General features: G+C 36.9%; 1 protein-coding gene across 4 annotated transcripts in view; it reads left to right on the top strand.

The window, feature by feature from the left end:
- Positions 1–16,753, top strand: part of NIPBL (NIPBL cohesin loading factor) — a 302,820-nt gene extending 286,067 nt beyond the window's left edge. For 3 of the 4 annotated variants that reach the window (XM_068155385.1, XM_068155384.1, XM_068155381.1), the window contains 13 exons: positions 1,736–1,876; positions 2,202–2,295; positions 2,403–2,557; positions 3,104–3,194; positions 7,730–7,903; positions 8,439–8,629; positions 9,400–9,507; positions 10,466–10,666; positions 11,729–11,875; positions 13,122–13,417; positions 13,726–13,900; positions 15,003–15,188; positions 15,779–16,753. In XM_068155385.1, the coding sequence (XP_068011486.1) occupies positions 1,736–1,876; positions 2,202–2,295; positions 2,403–2,557; positions 3,104–3,194; positions 7,730–7,903; positions 8,439–8,629; positions 9,400–9,507; positions 10,466–10,666; positions 11,729–11,875; positions 13,122–13,417; positions 13,726–13,900; positions 15,003–15,188; positions 15,779–16,147 (2,328 nt within the window). In that variant the 3' untranslated portion in view covers positions 16,148–16,753. Of the gene's footprint in view, positions 1–1,735; positions 1,877–2,201; positions 2,296–2,402; positions 2,558–3,103; positions 3,195–7,729; positions 7,904–8,438; positions 8,630–9,399; positions 9,508–10,465; positions 10,667–11,728; positions 11,876–13,121; positions 13,418–13,725; positions 13,901–15,002; positions 15,230–15,778 lie in introns of all 4 variants that reach the window. The other variant, XM_068155382.1, reaches the window with a different exon arrangement.
- The last annotated feature ends 675 nt before the right edge of the window (positions 16,754–17,428 follow it).

The raw sequence follows: 17,428 nt of genomic DNA, 5'->3' as shown, positions 1-17,428 counted from the left end.
CTCGTTCAGAGGGGGGGTAGTGGCAGGTCAGCAACGCTGGTTCACACGGTCTACCAGGTTTTCTCCTACGATGGATCACGTAGCGGTTGATCCCACGGAGTGCTGTCCACGGCACCGCACACAGCTGGGCGACAGTGGCAAAAGGACCACGAGGCCTCCCGAAGCACTGGCTGGCACGCACGCACACACAGGCTCCAACACCGAGGTGGGGGGGCTCATTTGCCAAACGACCCCTATTTACCATTTGCCCCAGTGAATACTGGCCCAATAAGCATCTGTTGCCAACGCAAACATTAACCAATGAACTACCAGCTACCAAATATGGCCTGAGTATATGCTATACTCGGGGAAACAAATATATAGCCTGCCTCTAGTACTGCAGGGGTGAGACCACGCCCAGGTAGGCTGTTTACCTGGACTCAGTGGCGCCAGGATTCCCCCTGCTGCCTCCAGAAAGGAGGGGGGACAAAGGAGGGTTAACACATACAGAAATATATCCTACCCAAATGTTTGGGGCACAATCCTGATCATAAGCATCCTTCACTACACCTGTAAGACAAAAATGGCAGAGAGCTATAATGGTGAACCTCTTCCTCTGAAACACTGCTTTTGTTTCTGCCATTTTGATTAGCACAATTGGCTCAGTGAAGGTTGTGATAGACCCCTGATCTTGCAGAAGGAGCAGGGCAGGATCATGCAGCCATGGCTTGGCTGGGTGGGTGGCAGCAATCCATTATATTAGGTCAAATGCCCAGGGAAGGGCAGGCTTGAAGAATACAAATAATAAATATAATAATAATAAAAACAAAACATTGATTGTAGACATAGTCTAGCATTCTACAGGTTTAGCCCTGGGGCATTTTCTTGGCACATCTACAACAGACTTTTAAAGCTCCTCCTGGTCAAAAAATATAGGAAAGGATTATCTTATTATAACTTGCTTCTACATCTCTTTAGTGTGTGCCAGAAATTTTGAACTTATACAGGTTGAGTCAAATTATAGAATTACCAGTCAACTTAAATATTTAAAGATCCTGATATTAACAATTGGAAATTATTCTGTGTGATTACTGAGCTTGATTTGTCAAAAAGACAATTTCTAGCAGGTTGTATATTTATGTTTTCCATAGAGTCCTCACTCACATATACAGTCATGATAATGCAAACTAATAATAATTCTAATTGCAATTTCTGTATTTGTGTGAATTATTACCTGTTTTGTTTAAAACACATTCAGCCATAGTAAAACTTCATTTGTTGCCAATACCTGTTCAGAGGTGGTGTATGCTCTCTAGTGTGTATACATTCAGGAAGGGTCCCTAGATTTGTTGTAGGATTCCAAAAAACTATCAGGACCAAAAGTTTTCAGGTCTCTCACAGCCTTGATGAATTGAAGTTATCATTCATCAGATATTTTTTTCAATTGTTTTTTGTTTCCCTCCAGAAGTTCTGTAGAAAACAAAAACTTGCTTTCAAAATAATATGTATTTTAAAAGCAGATGTAAACTATATAAATGGTCTTTTAAATCTGTATCAAATATCTTACATAAGATATATAATTGTATTATACTATTATGTATCTGTAATATATTAATATATATTGTTGTGTCATTTTATTGTATTAATATTATTGTGTAATATTAATGCATATATACTGCATAATACATATTAATAATATTTAACTTATAGGTAACACAGCCAGAAATGTTAAATACTATAAATACTGTTGTTTCAGACCCAGAATGATTTCATGGTGATCTGCAATGTTGCAAAAATCCTAGAACTTGTAGTGCCACTAATGGAGCACCCAAGTGAGACATTTCTTGCCACTATTGAGGAAGACCTCATGAAACTCATCATCAAATATGGCATGACAGTAAGCTTTTATTTGCTGCTATTCAGTGGATTCCCTTCCACATTGTAATACAGGGTTTTGATTTAAAGGAAGTCTATCTTAATTATGAAGATAACTTTTGAGCCACAAAAAAAAATGTGTTCTTGGTTTATCAGTGTTTGTACATATTGTTGCTGTATTTTAACAAGTTTAAGTTTGGGCAAGTTTTCATAGCAGTCTAGGAGATGGGCATTACATCTGTTAGATCCTTAGTTTTAGTTCTACATAGCTTTTTCCTGCAAAAACTCACAAAATTCTCGGCTTTAACTTCTAAATATATAACTCATTTGTTCTTTCTTGATCCTAGGTTGTTCAGCATTGTGTGAGCTGTCTTGGGGCCGTTGTGAACAAAGTCACCCAGAACTATAAATTTGTGTGGGCCTGTTTTAACAGATACTATGGTAAGTTAAATCACAACATGCAATTGTCACACATCAGTTTTGACTATAAGTCCTGCCGTAGGGATACACCATGCTTAATACTGTGATCAACTTTTATTTTTCTGTAGGTGCACTTTCAAAATTAAAAAGTCAACATCAAGAAGACTCCAACAGTACAATACTTACTGCCAATAAACCAGCACTCCTTAGATCACTTTTCACTGTTGGAGCATTGTGTCGGCATTTTGATTTTGATCAGGAGGATTTTAAGGGCAACAGTAAGGTAAAATAACTTATATTTGAGTTCCATGACTTACGTTTGTTTAATGTTCCACATCAATTTGAAAGCAATGTTCATTGTCCCTCAAAAAATATCTTCTCACTCTACAGCTCCCTGAAAGTAAGTTGTAGTGAGGTGGAGGTTGATCTCTTCTCCCAAGAAACAAGAAATAGGACAAGAGGAAATGGCCTAAAGTTGCACCAGGAGAGGTTTAGAATGGATATTAGAAAAAACACTGAAATAGGCTCCCCAGGGAGGTGGTCGAATCCCCATCCCTGGAGGTGTTTAAAAGATGCAGATATGTGATACTGAAGGACATGGTTTAGCACCAGACTGGGTAATGTTAAAGAATGGTTTGACTTGGTGATCTTAAAAATCTTTTCCAACTTAAATGATTCTATGATTCTATGTAATTTTTTCTAAATGTATACAATAAAGGCCATACAGTAAGACTGTGTTTCTCCTTTTTGGTTTTTATGCATTTTATTAGAGATTAAAACTAACTGTTTCATTTTCAAATAGCTATTATTTTTGTTTTTATTTCCTCAGGTTAACATTAAGGATAAAGTACTTGAACTGCTGATGTATTTTACAAAGCATTCAGATGAAGAAGTACAGACAAAAGCCATTATTGGCCTTGGTAAGAAATATTAATAGTTTTTATTATTCTACTATAGTAAAAAATCCATGCATTTCAGCAGGAATTAATTTATTTGTGTAGTGACAGGGGTATTTATTTAAAATCATAGTTCACTGCATGTTTGTCATGGAGTGATAAAATCTGCTGCTCACTTTTTTGTTGGAGAAGCAGGAAGGTTAGCCCTTGCACTAAACCATTACAATGTTTTATCTGGGAACAGGCTATAGAAATGTAGTCAAAGGAATACTCTGAAGTTCCATACTTCTTCAGTAGAGCAGATACTTTTGACAGTGAATACCTTTTTATGTGTGACCAAGTCTTTAAAAGCATCAGGTTTCCAAATTAATGGAAATATTATTTTTCCCCACGTGAAAATATAACTCCAAATATTCTTTTGCAGTCCACCAAAGTATGATTAAAGAATAACAAGAAAAAATGCTAGAAAAACTTTGAGACTTTTAAGTGTAAGGGAGTCAAGGGAACTCTGGCAGTTTGTACCAGATGGAGGATGCTCTGTAAGATTTAATGAGATATTGAGATGATGTTGTAGTCTAAACATTACAATTTGTTTTGGGATTTTGACAATATTTAAATTTTAAATCATTTCTTTATCTGAAGGCATTAGTATGGTATTTCAGTGACTTACATGTACATGAACTGACACTTGAGTGGTTTGTATCATGTTCATCCTCTGCTCAAGGGCCAAAACAATACATGTGAAAGGATCTTGTTTGGACAGATAGGCCTTGGTTTCTGGAAGAGTTCAGTTCATAGTTATGGCTTATTCTGAAGAAAGTTCTCCCATGCATGTGAGCTTGCATTGTATGATTTAACTGTAGACATTAATTTGCCGCCTTATGCTGCTTTTTAGGTGACTTTTTAAACGTCCTGCTTCAATTCAGGCTGGGGAGGACTGTGAGGATAAGGACTGAAACTGATTCTTGATTTGATATTCTCTAAGGAAACTATTTCAGACAACAGAGCGGGATTAATGGTTTTAGAGTTGCCACTGTTGCAGATGCAATGCTACAGTGTTCTGGACTAGCTGGAGGTTTTACTAGGCATTGTGTCAAGATGCACAGTACTTACTGTAGCCTGTTCTAATTTAATTGTCCTCTACACAATGTTGCACATGGGATAGGGGCTATCTTCCTAACCATAGACATGATTGCTGTACTCATGGATGCTGAGAATGTTGCATTTGTCAAAAATGTCTCTAAGTTACAGTCCGATCAGTTTGGGGTAAGAAAAGAAAACATAGGTGGCTACCACTAGGCATTCTTCAGATTTTTATTTTTCCTCTGCCTGTAAGCACATTAGTCTTTATTTTAATTAAAACTCAGACAACTGTTTTCATTGGTATATTAATCTCATTTAAGTACTGATTCCATTTTGAAGGTAACTGCACTAGTTAGGCCACAACTTGAGTACTGTGTCCAGTTCTGGGCCCCTCAGTTTAAGAAGGACATCAAGACACTTGAACGTGTCCAGAGAAGGTCAACATGGCTGGTGAGAGGCCTTGAGCACAAGCCCTATGAGGAGAGGCTGAGGGAGCTGGAATTGTTTAGCCTGGAGAAGAGTAGGCTCATGGGAGACCTTATTGCTGTCTACAACTACCTGAAGGGTGGTTATAGCCAGAAGGGGGCTGGTCTCTTCTCCCAGGCAACCAGCACCAGAACAAAGGGACACAGTCTCAAGCTGCACCAGGGGAAGTTTAGGCTCGTGGTGAGGAGGAAGTTCTTCACTGAGTCATTCGCCATTGGAATGGGCTGCCCAGGGAGGTGGTGGAGTCACCATCCCTGGAGGTGTACAAGAGGGGATTGGATGTGGCATTTGGTGCCATGGTTTAGTCAGGTTTGTGGTGACAGGTTGGACTCAATGATCTTTGGGGTCTCTTCCAACCTTGGTGATTCTGTGATTCTGTGCTGGATGTACAGATATGTGGTAGGCAGTGCAAAGTTCTACCTTACAGTCTGATAATTGAGCCCAGCTGTCAAATCCAGTCAATACTTGTGTGCAGTAATAAGATGAAAATTACTTAACAACCTAAATTAACATTTATGTATAATGAAGGCATCGTGTGAAGAGTGTGTGCTTTCCTATCGGTAATTATTAGTGTATCTTTTCAGTAAGGACACTCAACACTTTTAGCCTTTGTTTGGTATATCACTGTTGTCAAGGGATTAGTTTTAACCATGAGATTAAGGATTATGGTTATGCTTTTTTTCCAGAGAAATTTTGTTATTAAATTTATCTAAACCTGTAATTATCTAACAGGCAAGGTCTTATTCAGCCAAGTTCAGTGCTTACTCTTAACAGAGTGAAAACAAAGGTATGAAGAGAACTGGTTCAAGAGTAGCCTGAGGTGCAAAGTCAGTCCTTAAAAGAACACAGGAGATACCTTTTTTCATTTCCTATGACAAATCCTGATGTCAAGTAAGATTTCTTCCCCACTTACAGATGATGGAAAATCAAGAATTTATCTGAGAATACTGGTGGGTTTAGGCCATTTAGTAAGTGAATGAAGGAATGAAAGAGTTATGGTTTGTTGCACATATATGCAAGTGCATTTAGTTTTTTAAATTAACCTTAAGAAATGGGTTGGACTTTCTCAAAGGCAGTCAAGTGATTTATAAACATCAATATATACCTGTACAAAGTGCCCAATTATACTACATACTCCAAAGAGGAGCATCAATCTTTTTTCTTTCATCTCTTTCCCCTCTGTCTTCCCTGCTTTCTCTCCTCTTCCTGTTTTGAGACTGAAATGAGATCTTAAACACAGAGGTCTTGCCTTAGACTTAGCCTTTGCCTACACTTGTGTGTGTGCACAGATCCAGTTAAAAAAACTCAACTCAATCTTCCCTTTGTTACAGCACGTTTGCATAATTTTATTTACTTTCATTTTCCCCTCATTCTTTTATCTTAGTTTTCTGTGGTCATGAAAAAATGCACTTATTATATGCTTTCCTCACAGTCTTAAAAAAACTGAATCAAGTAGTTAAATTTAGTTTAGATTGAAAAATTATGTTCCTATTATGGTTTTTTTATGATTCTCTGTAAGATTTTGTCAACAGCATTTCTAAATATATATGCATGATCTAAAATGATATATGATATCTCTCTTCCTTACGAGGACAGTCTTGAGGGAGCTGGGGGTCTTTAGTTTGGAGAGAAGGAGACTAAGGGGTGACCTCATTAATGTTTATAAATATGTAAAGGGTGAGTGCCAAGAAGATGGAGTCAGGCTCTGCTTGGTGATGCCCAATGACAGGGCAAGGGGCAATGGGCAATGGGTGGAAGTTGAGGCATAGGAAGTTCCATGGAAAAATGAGGAAAATTTTTTTCACTATGAGGGTGCCAGAACACAGGAACAGGATGCCCGGGGGGGTTGTAGAGTCTCTGGAGATATTAAAAATCCATTTGGACGTGTTCCTGTGTGATGTGCTCTAGGTGATCCTGCCCTGGCAGGGAGGTTGGACCAGATGAGCTTTCAAGGTCCCTTCCAGCTCCTAACATTCTGTGATTCTGTGATACTGTCATTAATTTAGATCAGAGTTTTATGAAATAAAGACTGACTAAGAATAAGCAGTTCTTTGTTAAGGGTAAGGCTGCAGCCTAAAGTAATTGTACAGTATACATCTTCCAATAGATGTACTCTTGGGACTGCCTCAGATAGTGAATACAGTAAAATAAAATTTATACCTCTCACTTTCATTATTCATATACCTATTAAGGCCTTCTCTTGAAAATAGGGGGCCTATAGGAAAGCTGGAGACGGACTATTTATAAGGGCCTGTGGTGATAGGACAAGGAGCAATGGTTTGAAACTAGAAGGAAGATTTAGATTGGATATTAGGAATAAGTCCTTTAATGTAAGGGTGGTGAGACACTGAAACAGGTTGCCCAGAGAAGTTGTGGGCACCTCATCCTTGGAAGTGTTTAAGACCAGGCTTGATGAGACTTTGGGCTAGTGGGAGATGTCCCTGCCCATGGCAGGGGGCTTGGAACTAGATGATCTGGAGTGAGTGGAGAAGAGGGCAATGAAGCTGGTGAAGGGCCTGGAGAATAAATCTTATGAAGAGCTGGGGCTGCTTAGTTTGAAAAAGAGGACACTGAGGGGAGACCTCATTGCTTTCTACAACTACCTGAAATGACACTGTGGACAGGCTGGTGCTGGTCTCTTCTCCCAGGTAATTAATGATAGAACAAGAGGGACCAGCCTCAAGTCGTGACTGGGAAGTTTTAGACTGAATATGCTTCCAGATCTCTATAACACTTCTTAGTGCAACTGCCCTGGGTCAGACCCCCATCTTTATGTATCAGAGTCATTGCTAATAGAACTCATTGTAAGCTTAGAATGGTGTCCATATGAAAAAGCACTACTGTTTCTAATAGAAAAAGCTATGCTGTTGGGGGGGTGGTGGTGTGTGTGTGATACATTTCATACCTCTATTTTGAAGGAAGACTTTAAAAGCAAAAATACAATTTCTAGATAATAATATGGAATATTTCCTCTTTTCTTCCCCCCTTAGGATTTGCATTTATACAACACCCAAGTTTAATGTTTGAACAGGAAGTGAAGACTCTGTACAACAGCATTCTTTCAGATAAGAACTGTTCAGTAAACTTAAAAATCCAGGTTTTAAAAAACCTCCAGACCTACTTGCAGGAGGAGGATACACGTATGCAGCAGGCAGACAGAGACTGTAAGTGTTGAGTTCTATTCTATCAAGGCATGCAAACCCTAACTTTCTTATATATAATTACTATATACATGAACTGAGTCACTTAAGGTTGTTATCTAATTGATAATATTGTACACAATGTATCTTAGAATAGTTTTCGAAAATTCATTATGTGCATAGGTATATTGAGAAGTGTAGCTTATTATTTACTTTCAAGTTGCATAAATCCTGAAAGCAATCCAGAATGCATAATTGCTGTAATAATGATAGTAACACTTTTAATCAAAATCTTCTCTAAGCTTAATTTGCAGATACAAAATAAGAAATTTTTAAAATTACAACTTATTGAGGAACAAGACTTGAAAGTCATAGCTTTAGTTTTCTGAAGTATATTTGACATCACACTGTTCTGTGTTTCTCATGAGATCATGAACCCATTCTAAGATAGCTGAAATGTGTATACATTGTAAAGCTTAAAGATCAGTATGCATCAAGTAATGGCAAAGTAAATGATTATACTGTGATGAGCATGCTATTGCTTTTGTCCTTTTTACAGGGAAAAAAGTAGAAAAGCAGGAAGACCTGAAAGAAATGGGTGATATTTCCTCAGGGATGAGTAGTTCCATCATGCAACTCTATCTCAAACAGGTCCTTGAGGCTTTCTTTCATACCCAGTCCAGTGTACGCCACTTTGCTCTAAATGTCATTGCACTGACATTAAACCAGGGTCTCATCCATCCTGTTCAGGTATGGTAGGCTTTTATGATACGGGGCTTTGCTGTTCAGGTTTTCAGAGATTTTTACACTTACTAGATACATTTATAGTTTTTGTCTTCCAACTAAGTTATAGTAATTTCTTATTGTAGCAAGGAGCCTTTACAGAAAACATATTCTGAAATCTGATGTATATGGTTTAGCCAGTGAAGTTTTAAATGCTGTACTTTATTGTCTTTGGATCAAGATGTACTTGATGCCTAAAGAGTACTTTCAAATGTTCACTGGAGCATATTTCTGTTACACTTAGAAATTTCAGATGTATGACAAGCAGTTTTCTTTGATTCTTTATCCTGAAAACTGTGTTAGCTTGCCTCTCCTCCAGTCCTCATGTCCTCCAAACACTATGGAATTCCAGAGTCAATGTCAGAACTTCATTTATCATCTCCATTAATCCTTTTTAAAAAATTATTCGTTTATATCACAGCCATTGTGCAGGTTCAGTCAGAGGTGATGTTGCTTTTTTTTTAATGATTTTTTTTGGTAGTATAAATTGACATTAAAGTTTGAGAGAAATGGAAATACTGCCTGAAAACTCACATAACTTCTGTCATTTATAATGCTGGTCTGTTGTGTATTTTGTAATATTTTCTTGCAAAACAAGTAGTCTCTTAGTTGCATAGAGCTTCCTATTCTAGTTTCTGCAGTAGTCAAAATATAACAAGAACAGTATAATAGAAGAACAAAGAAAGAGAGAAAGAGGAGGTACAATGACTGAATAATAATTTCATTTGTTTTTCAAGTGTGTGCCATACTTAATTGCTATGGGCACAGATCCAGAGCCCTCTATGCGAAACAAAGCTGACCAGCAGTTGGTGGAAATAGACAAAAAATATGCTGGGTTTATTCACGTAAGTAATTGTAATTTATCGTTTTAGAAAACACTGTTAGGTTCTCTGGTGCCTTAACACTTCAATATGACTTAGCTGCAGATTAAGAAAGGAAAATCTGAAGGCTAAGTGAGAACTTGTGAAATTGTGGCATAGTGCCATTAGTTTTTGCTTAAGATCTGAAATTGAGCTACAGCACCCTCCTCTTATTTCAGAAGGCCCTAGTCTACATTGTACTGCATTGTGGGACTTTCCAAATCTGATTGTATTCCAGTGACATTGGAGCATTGTAGTATTCATGACATCCAAACAGCTAACTAATCCAGTAGGTGAAGGCTAGCAGATAAAATTTACTATGTAGGCAACTGGATTTTAAGGCACTGTATAGATGAAGAGACAACTACATAGAACAGAAGCAAAGGTGGTATGAGGTGAGTTGGATATGCAGCCTAGCTAGAGATTGTTTGTTCTGAAACTAGAAGAGGAGTCCTGAGGTAAGTAAAATCAACTGGAAATTACAGAATATATGCAAAAACCTCATTTTATGTTTGTCAGTTCTATTGTACTAATATGGATTCAGATGTAGGCTTCACTACAAGTGACATCAAGCATACACAGTTAGTAAAATATTCTGTTCATGTATGGAATGTCTAGCCACAGTGGGTAAACAGATTAGCTGTATATTTCTAACACAGAATTTACAGTGAAAGCAATTTTGAAGACATTTTGATCTCTGCCACTAATTCTCTTTTAATCTGTTTGCCAACTTATAAGGCAGTGCACCTCAGTGCATGTTTGAAAGTTAAACTTCAGATGAGCATCCACATAAAAGGAAATAAAAGATAAAAATAAATATAAATAAAAGATAGTGAGCTAGCAGTTTCTGTTGACAGGCATTTGTTTGATTTTCCACCTTCAGTTTTACTCTTTTGAAAGCAATGGCTTAATTAAAAATAAATACTTTACTTTCCCATTTCAGATGAAAGCAGTGGCTGGTATGAAGATGTCTTACCAGGTACAACAGGCAATCAATACCTGCCCAAAGGATCCTGTAAGAGGTTTTAGACACGATGAATCATCCAATGCATTGTGTTCACACCTATACTCCATGATCAGAGGAAACCGTCAACACAGACGAGCATTTCTAATTTCTTTACTCAACCTCTTTGATGATACTGCAGTAAGCATCATAGAATCATAGAATTGTTAGGGTTATAAGGGACCTCAAAGATCATGTAGTTCCAACCCCCCTGCCATGGGCAGGGACACCTCACACTAGATCAGGTTGCTCAGAGCCAAATCTAGCCTGGCCTTAAAAACCTCCAGGGATGACACTTCTACCACCTCCCTGGGCAACCTGTTCCAGTGCCTCACCACCCTCATGATGAAGAATTTCCTCCTAACATCCAATCTGAATCTACCCATTTCTAGTTTTGTTCCATTCCCCCTAGTCCTATCATTACCTGACACCCTAAAAAGTTCCTCACCAGCTTTCTTGTAGCCCCCTTCAGATACTGGAAAGCCACAATAAGGTCTCCTCAGAGCCTTCTCTTCTCCAGGCTGAACAGCCCCAACTCTCTGTCTGTCTTCATAGGAGCTCCAGCCCTCTGATCATCCTAATGGCCCTTCTCTGGACACGTTCTATCATGTCCAGGTCCTTCTTGTATTAGGGGCTCCAGAACTGGACACAGTACTCCAGGTGTGGTCTCACCAGAGCGGAGTAGAGGGGGAGAATCAGAAGCTGGCTGTGCTTCTCTTCATGCAGCCCAGGATGTGATTGGCTTTCTGGGCTGCAGGTGCACACATGTGGCTCATGTTTTGCTTCTCATCCACCAGCACCCCCAAGTCCTTTACTTCAGGACACATTTCCTTCACTTAAAAAGAAAATAAAATGCATCATTACAAGCTTAAATTCTCCTTTTACAATGTGTTTTTATGACATAATTTTTTATAACTATTTTTCTCTAAGGTACTTTGTTTTGCTTTGCAATATAAGCTATTTACCTATATAACAGGATGCATCTGTTACTTTTCTATTGTTCTGTACCTTTCTGTACTTAGTTTGGGTTGATCAGAAATATATCTGTAGGTATGACTGAATTTACATAAACATATATGTTCTTTACAGTGGGTTTGGTGAGTATGTAGAATACATTTTGTGATCATGTTTTCCTCTAAGACTGTTATGATAAATTTAAGATATTTGTATATATATTTATATGCACCTTTTTTTAACTTCCAGAAAACAGAGGTGAATATGCTCTTGTACATAGCAGACAATCTAGCCTGTTTTCCTTATCAAACACAGGAAGAGCCACTGTTTATAATGCATCATATAGACATTACACTATCAGTTTCTGGTAGCAACCTACTACAGTCATTTAAAGAGGTATGCACATTTATATTTTAGTATATTTATTATTATGTCAACATAAACTTCTCTATAATTTTGTCAATTTTTCAGTGAATAAAGTGCCATTGTTATGATATGTACCAGTAGTGTTACTTTGTAACTGGTAAGTAGAAAGCAAACAACCCTTTCTGTTCTGGCCTATATCTGGTAGACAGTAGTTAAAACCTTCCCTTACATTGGTGCTTATGTCATTAAGAATGACAAATATTGAGATCTTAATATTCAATCTATATAATTCCTTAATATTGCTGAATTATTTCTAATTAATATTAATTGTATGCATCTGGGAAGTACATGAACCCATAATCATCATGAAATACTGGTGTGTTGTGACTGTATAATTTTAATAATAAAATCCAGCTTGATGTTTCTTTTGTTGTCAAGTAGTTGATGGCAGTTGCATGTGTGTCACCTAGGAGACTGCATTTTTTATTGCAAGAAAAGAGTGAACAATATGTCTTTTCTTAAGGTAGCATATAAGTACCTCAATAACGGTATAGTAGCTGTTGCTATGGCAATACCTAACCCTGTACAAAAAAGGCCTCCATTTCTTAAAGACTTCAGTGTCTTCATTTACTGGATAACTTTAAGAGTATAAGGTCCAAATTGTCAGGGAGCAAACTTGTTTCAAGAATGTCCAATCTGACTTGTAAGTACAGGTCAAAATTGATACCTGTACACTACACTGCTTTGAATTCTCAGCCTACTAAAGTCAATTTTTAATCTGCTAGAAAGTGACAGTACATTGTTGACATGAGGGACCAGTGTATAGCACCAGCACACAGAAGATGAGATCCTACTTGGAACATCTTAAGTTCTGTTATGACAAATCATACTGTGTGAAGTAATAATATAGAGCTTCACAATTTCATGCTTACAAGTAGAACTGGTTGTTAGTAATACTATATATGATGACTTGAGGGTTTCTCTGGTCAGCAGTGTAATTAGTATCATATAATTTTGACAGAGACAAAGGTTAAAACCTTGGACTACTCTGCACCAAAGTGCATATGGAAATATATGTAGCATGCAAAAATTATATTCAGGTATTTTTGCCATAAATTAATTTATTCTTTGAATATCAAGTTATGAAGTAATAACATTATTCAGGGAATTCTTTCTATTTTAAGACAGTAATGATTTTGGAAATGTATTTTTTAGAAACATTCATGATACTACTTACGCTAATTTTAGAATGTGTATTAACTTCTCTGTCTTGCAGTCTATGGTGAAAGACAAAAAAAAGGAAAGAAAGCCTTCATCAGACGAGGAGACCGAGAGTGACAGTAAAAGTTGTAGTGAGAGCGAAAGTGAGGAGGAAGCTTCTAAGCCTCGGAGGTTACGGAAACGAGTAGACTCTGATTCAGATTCTGAAGAAGAAAATGATATAAATGCTGTGATGAAATGTTTACCAGAAAATTCAGCTCCTTTAATTGAATTTGCAAATGTCTCCCAAGGCATATTATTACTTTTGATGCTGAAACAGCATTTAAAGAACCTCTGTGGATTCTCTGATAGGTAAGGATATTTAGATAATAGGCCATCTTTTTACCTAGTGAGTAAGGGTTAAGTTTGGAAGTTGCTGTTCTGAAGTTGATTGTTAATAATTGTTAAAGCAATAAATTTGTATAAGAGAAAAGCATAAATATAATAGATGGAATCCAATAAAACTTTGGCTTAGAAACAGCAACAATTTTATTTTTTATCAAGATGTCTATTGTATACAGAATGATTAAAATATAAATACTTATATTGAAGATTTTTAAAGCTTTTCATTGAAAATGCTTTGGACTTTCCTTAAAAGCTCTTCTGTTTTCTTTAAACAGTAAAATTCAGAAATATTCTCCATCTGAATCTGCAAAAGTTTATGATAAAGCGATAAACAGGAAGACAGGAGTTCATTTCCATCCAAAACAAACTCTGGATTTTCTGCGGAGTGATATGGCTAATTCCAAGATCACAGAAGAAGTGAAGAGGAGTATAGTAAAACAGTACTTAGATGTAAGTAAAGTTGCTTTGCAAAAAATCTGAAATCCTTTTGAATGCAGTTGTGCTGGGTTGAGGCAGCCCCCTTCCCCACCACTGGCAACAATAAACACTCAGACAAACGAATTGCAAAAGTGATGGAAAGTTTAAATAGAAAGCAGTGAACTTTTACAGAAAACCAAAAGCACAGTGACAAAGAAAAATCCCAAAACAGACCCAGAGAGATCCCATCCCCACCTGAGGGTACACCCAAGACCCCCAGGGCTCCTTCTTCCCCCTCCCACTGCTATGCTAGTCTCAGCTGGCCAGATCTGAGACTGCCCATCCCCCTATGGCCTTGGGCCTAGCCAGGCCCAAAGCCAGGAGACATCTCCCCCAGTTACCGGCAGATGGAGGAGGAAGAGAAGAGGAGATGCTAGACTCCGCACTGCATCTTATAGTGGTGCAAAGAATTGTGGTAGGAAATACTACATAATTTCCTGTGTCCACCCCTCTGGGCTAGACTTCTGGACACAGGAAGTAAACATTGCAGGGGGGCACCCAGCTCAAACTGCAACAGCAGTATAAACTTGAAAGTTTGATACTGATGTGTTAACATTTCAAAATGTTACATTTCTGATAATCTTATGTGATTTACTGATAACTCACCATTTCCTTTCAGAATTTTAGCAGCATTATTTTTCAATGTCTTCTAATTTAAACACAATTAAAAATAATTAATTTTAACTAAACAATGTTCATCTTTACAGAGTATTTTTTAATTTCTGGTATCCGTCTTGTATACCTCCACCATATAATTTGTTTGCTTTATCCCTGTTTCCATTGTAGGAACAGAGACTAGATCTAGTGTTTTTACCTTCCCCTCCACCAATTCTTTAAAATATTAACTAGAGATAACTTACATTTTTGGAAACACAAGAAGAAAGCATTTACATATCTACTAGAAAATGAAAATAAAAAGTTCATAGAACAAAACACGAGCTGTCTCCCATTTGTTTTAACCTGTTTATCTTTTTTTGGGCTTTTTTTGTTGTTTTTTTAATGTAGTGTGTGTTTGATGTCTGTTTTTAAAATTAGAATGTGGACTGATCTGTTTTGTTGGGCTTTTTTCTAATAGTTCAAGCTCCTTATGGAACATTTGGATCCTGATGAAGAGGAAGAAGATGGAGAGGTGTCAGCTAGCACAAATGCTCGGAACAAAGCAATTACCTCGCTGCTTGGAGGAGGCAGTCCTAAAAACAATGCAGCTGAGACAGAGGATGATGAAAGTGATGGGGAGGATAGAGGAGGAGGCACTTCAGGGGTGAGGCGGAGGAGGAGTCAACGTATTTCGCAGCGTATTACGTAAAATTATTTTTATGTGCTTATAAATGTCAGTCTATCATATTAAATGTATACCAAGTAATGTAATCCACATGAAAAAGCATTTTGTAGATAGAGATTCTCTACTTAACCGTTTATACAACTTTTGTAGAAAGTTTAACAGAAAAGACAATAAAAAAAACCAACAAAAACAACAACAAAAAACCCCAATAACAACTAGAAAATGAGATTTATCCCTTATAAAAATTTATTAATTTACCTTTGGAATGTACTGTGTGTTATCCTTTTTATTGTTGCCAAGTTTTTATGTAGCTTTATGATTTGTGTGTATATATAATTTTATATATCAATAAGAGATAAAGACACGGGTACAAATTAAGAGTATGTGGTTTTACAAGGTTATGTTAACCCCTTGGCGCTGGCGGTCACGGTGCGTCTCATTGCCGGCAATGGAATGTTTGCTGGGAAATCCCAACTCCTGGCGTCAAGGGATTAAAAGCAATAAAAGCAATAATTTCACTAAAGTTCTTTTGTGTAACACTTGGTCTTTTTTCCCCCCCAATGTTTTAGTCATTGAGAAAATCAAAACGAAATTCAGACTCTACGGAGTTGGCAGCACAGATGAATGAAAGTGTTGATGTCATGGATGTCATCGCTATTTGCTGTCCAAAGTACAAAGACCGACCACAAATTGCAAGAGTAGTACAGAAAACCAGCAATGGCTTCAGTGTTCAGTGGATGGCAGGCTCCTACAGTGGCTCCTGGACAGAGGCTAAGCGCCGTGATGGCCGCAAACTGGTGCCTTGGGTAGACACTATTAAAGAGTCAGACATTATTTACAAAAAAATTGCTCTAACGAGTGCTAATAAGCTGACTAATAAAGTTGTGCAGACTTTACGATCGTTGTATGCTGCCAGGGATGGAACTTCCAGCTACTGAATTTGTACATGCAGCCAAATTTACAGGAATTGAAATTACATAAAATCTTGAAATATCAACTTTCTGACAAAAAGAAATAATCAATTAAATGAAGAGTAAGAATGGAACCTGGGACACAGGAAAAAAGAAGGAAATGTTTAGTAAACATTTATGTGGGAGCTTCCTTCGCTGTTGTGCAGCAGAAACTTCTCAGTTCATTTTTACTCCCACTGTATTATAGTTTAACAAAAAAATGTTTATATCTTGGAAAAAAAAAACCTTTCTGTTTAAAAAAATAAACAAGTGAATGTTGAAAATTAGTCTGTTAATGTTCTTAATAAAGTGTTCTTGGATTTTAACCTAGCAATGGATGGCTTTCTTTAGCTTAGGCCAGTTTCCAGGGAAACATTGTTTTTCCAGGCTGTAAAATGGCAGAATCTCCTGGATATATAATTTATTCTGTTGAAGAAAAAAAAGCATGCAGTATCTATGACCTATCTGCAGAAGGAGTTTTTGTAAATGTAGATTTTGATGTATTAGGCTACCCTGAAATAATACATGAAAAAAGGGATCCCCAGCAAATCTGGTGGAACAAATACTGCAATAAATTTTTTTACTTCTTTGTTACTTGTCTGTTTCCATTTGACTTTTTTATTGTAAAGATCTGTTTAAATCAATTTATATTATTTTGCAGTCATTTATGTAAAATTTACTATATCAGTGGATTTCAAAACAAGACATAAAATATTGTTTATACAGTTTGTATAGACTGACTTCTGAATAATTGGTATCTTTTTTTTTTATCCCTTAAAAGATATAAACACAAGTTAATTGCAGGGTTTTATTGTATCCTGCAATATTTAGTATTAACTATATGATTCAGCATTGTGCCAAACACATTTTCAAAAGTACATTTTGATATAAAAAGAAACTATAGTATATTCCTTGTATGCTTCTTTCTAATGCTGTCCAAATTATAATTTATGATAGTTTAAATTTGGGGAAAGCTGAATGAGTATTCTATTTGGACTAACTGGTTATGTATGCATTTCTCTGGGTTAATATGCAGAGATTTGTGTCAAAAGGAGACAGTTACCAGTATCTAAGGAGTGAATGGGTATGAATTTGAGTAATTATGCTACCTTCCTTCACAAATGAATTTTTTTTTTAATGTTTGTATATTAGCCTATTTTTTTTACTAACCGAAAGATGTTCTCACATTTTGTAAATTGAAAAAAAAAAACTTTTGAAAGCTTTCAGAAGTATTTGTTTTTACTACATTGCCAGAAGTCTTTCATAAGC

The sequence above is a fragment of the Melanerpes formicivorus genome, unplaced genomic scaffold, assembly GCF_026170545.1.
Source record: "Melanerpes formicivorus ecotype bairdi unplaced genomic scaffold, bMelFor1.0.p_v2 SCAF_31, whole genome shotgun sequence".
In the NCBI taxonomy this organism is placed as follows: Eukaryota; Metazoa; Chordata; class Aves; order Piciformes; family Picidae; genus Melanerpes; species Melanerpes formicivorus.
The sequence above is the reverse complement of the archived record's forward strand: the minus strand, read 5'-3'. Positions and strand labels throughout refer to the sequence as shown.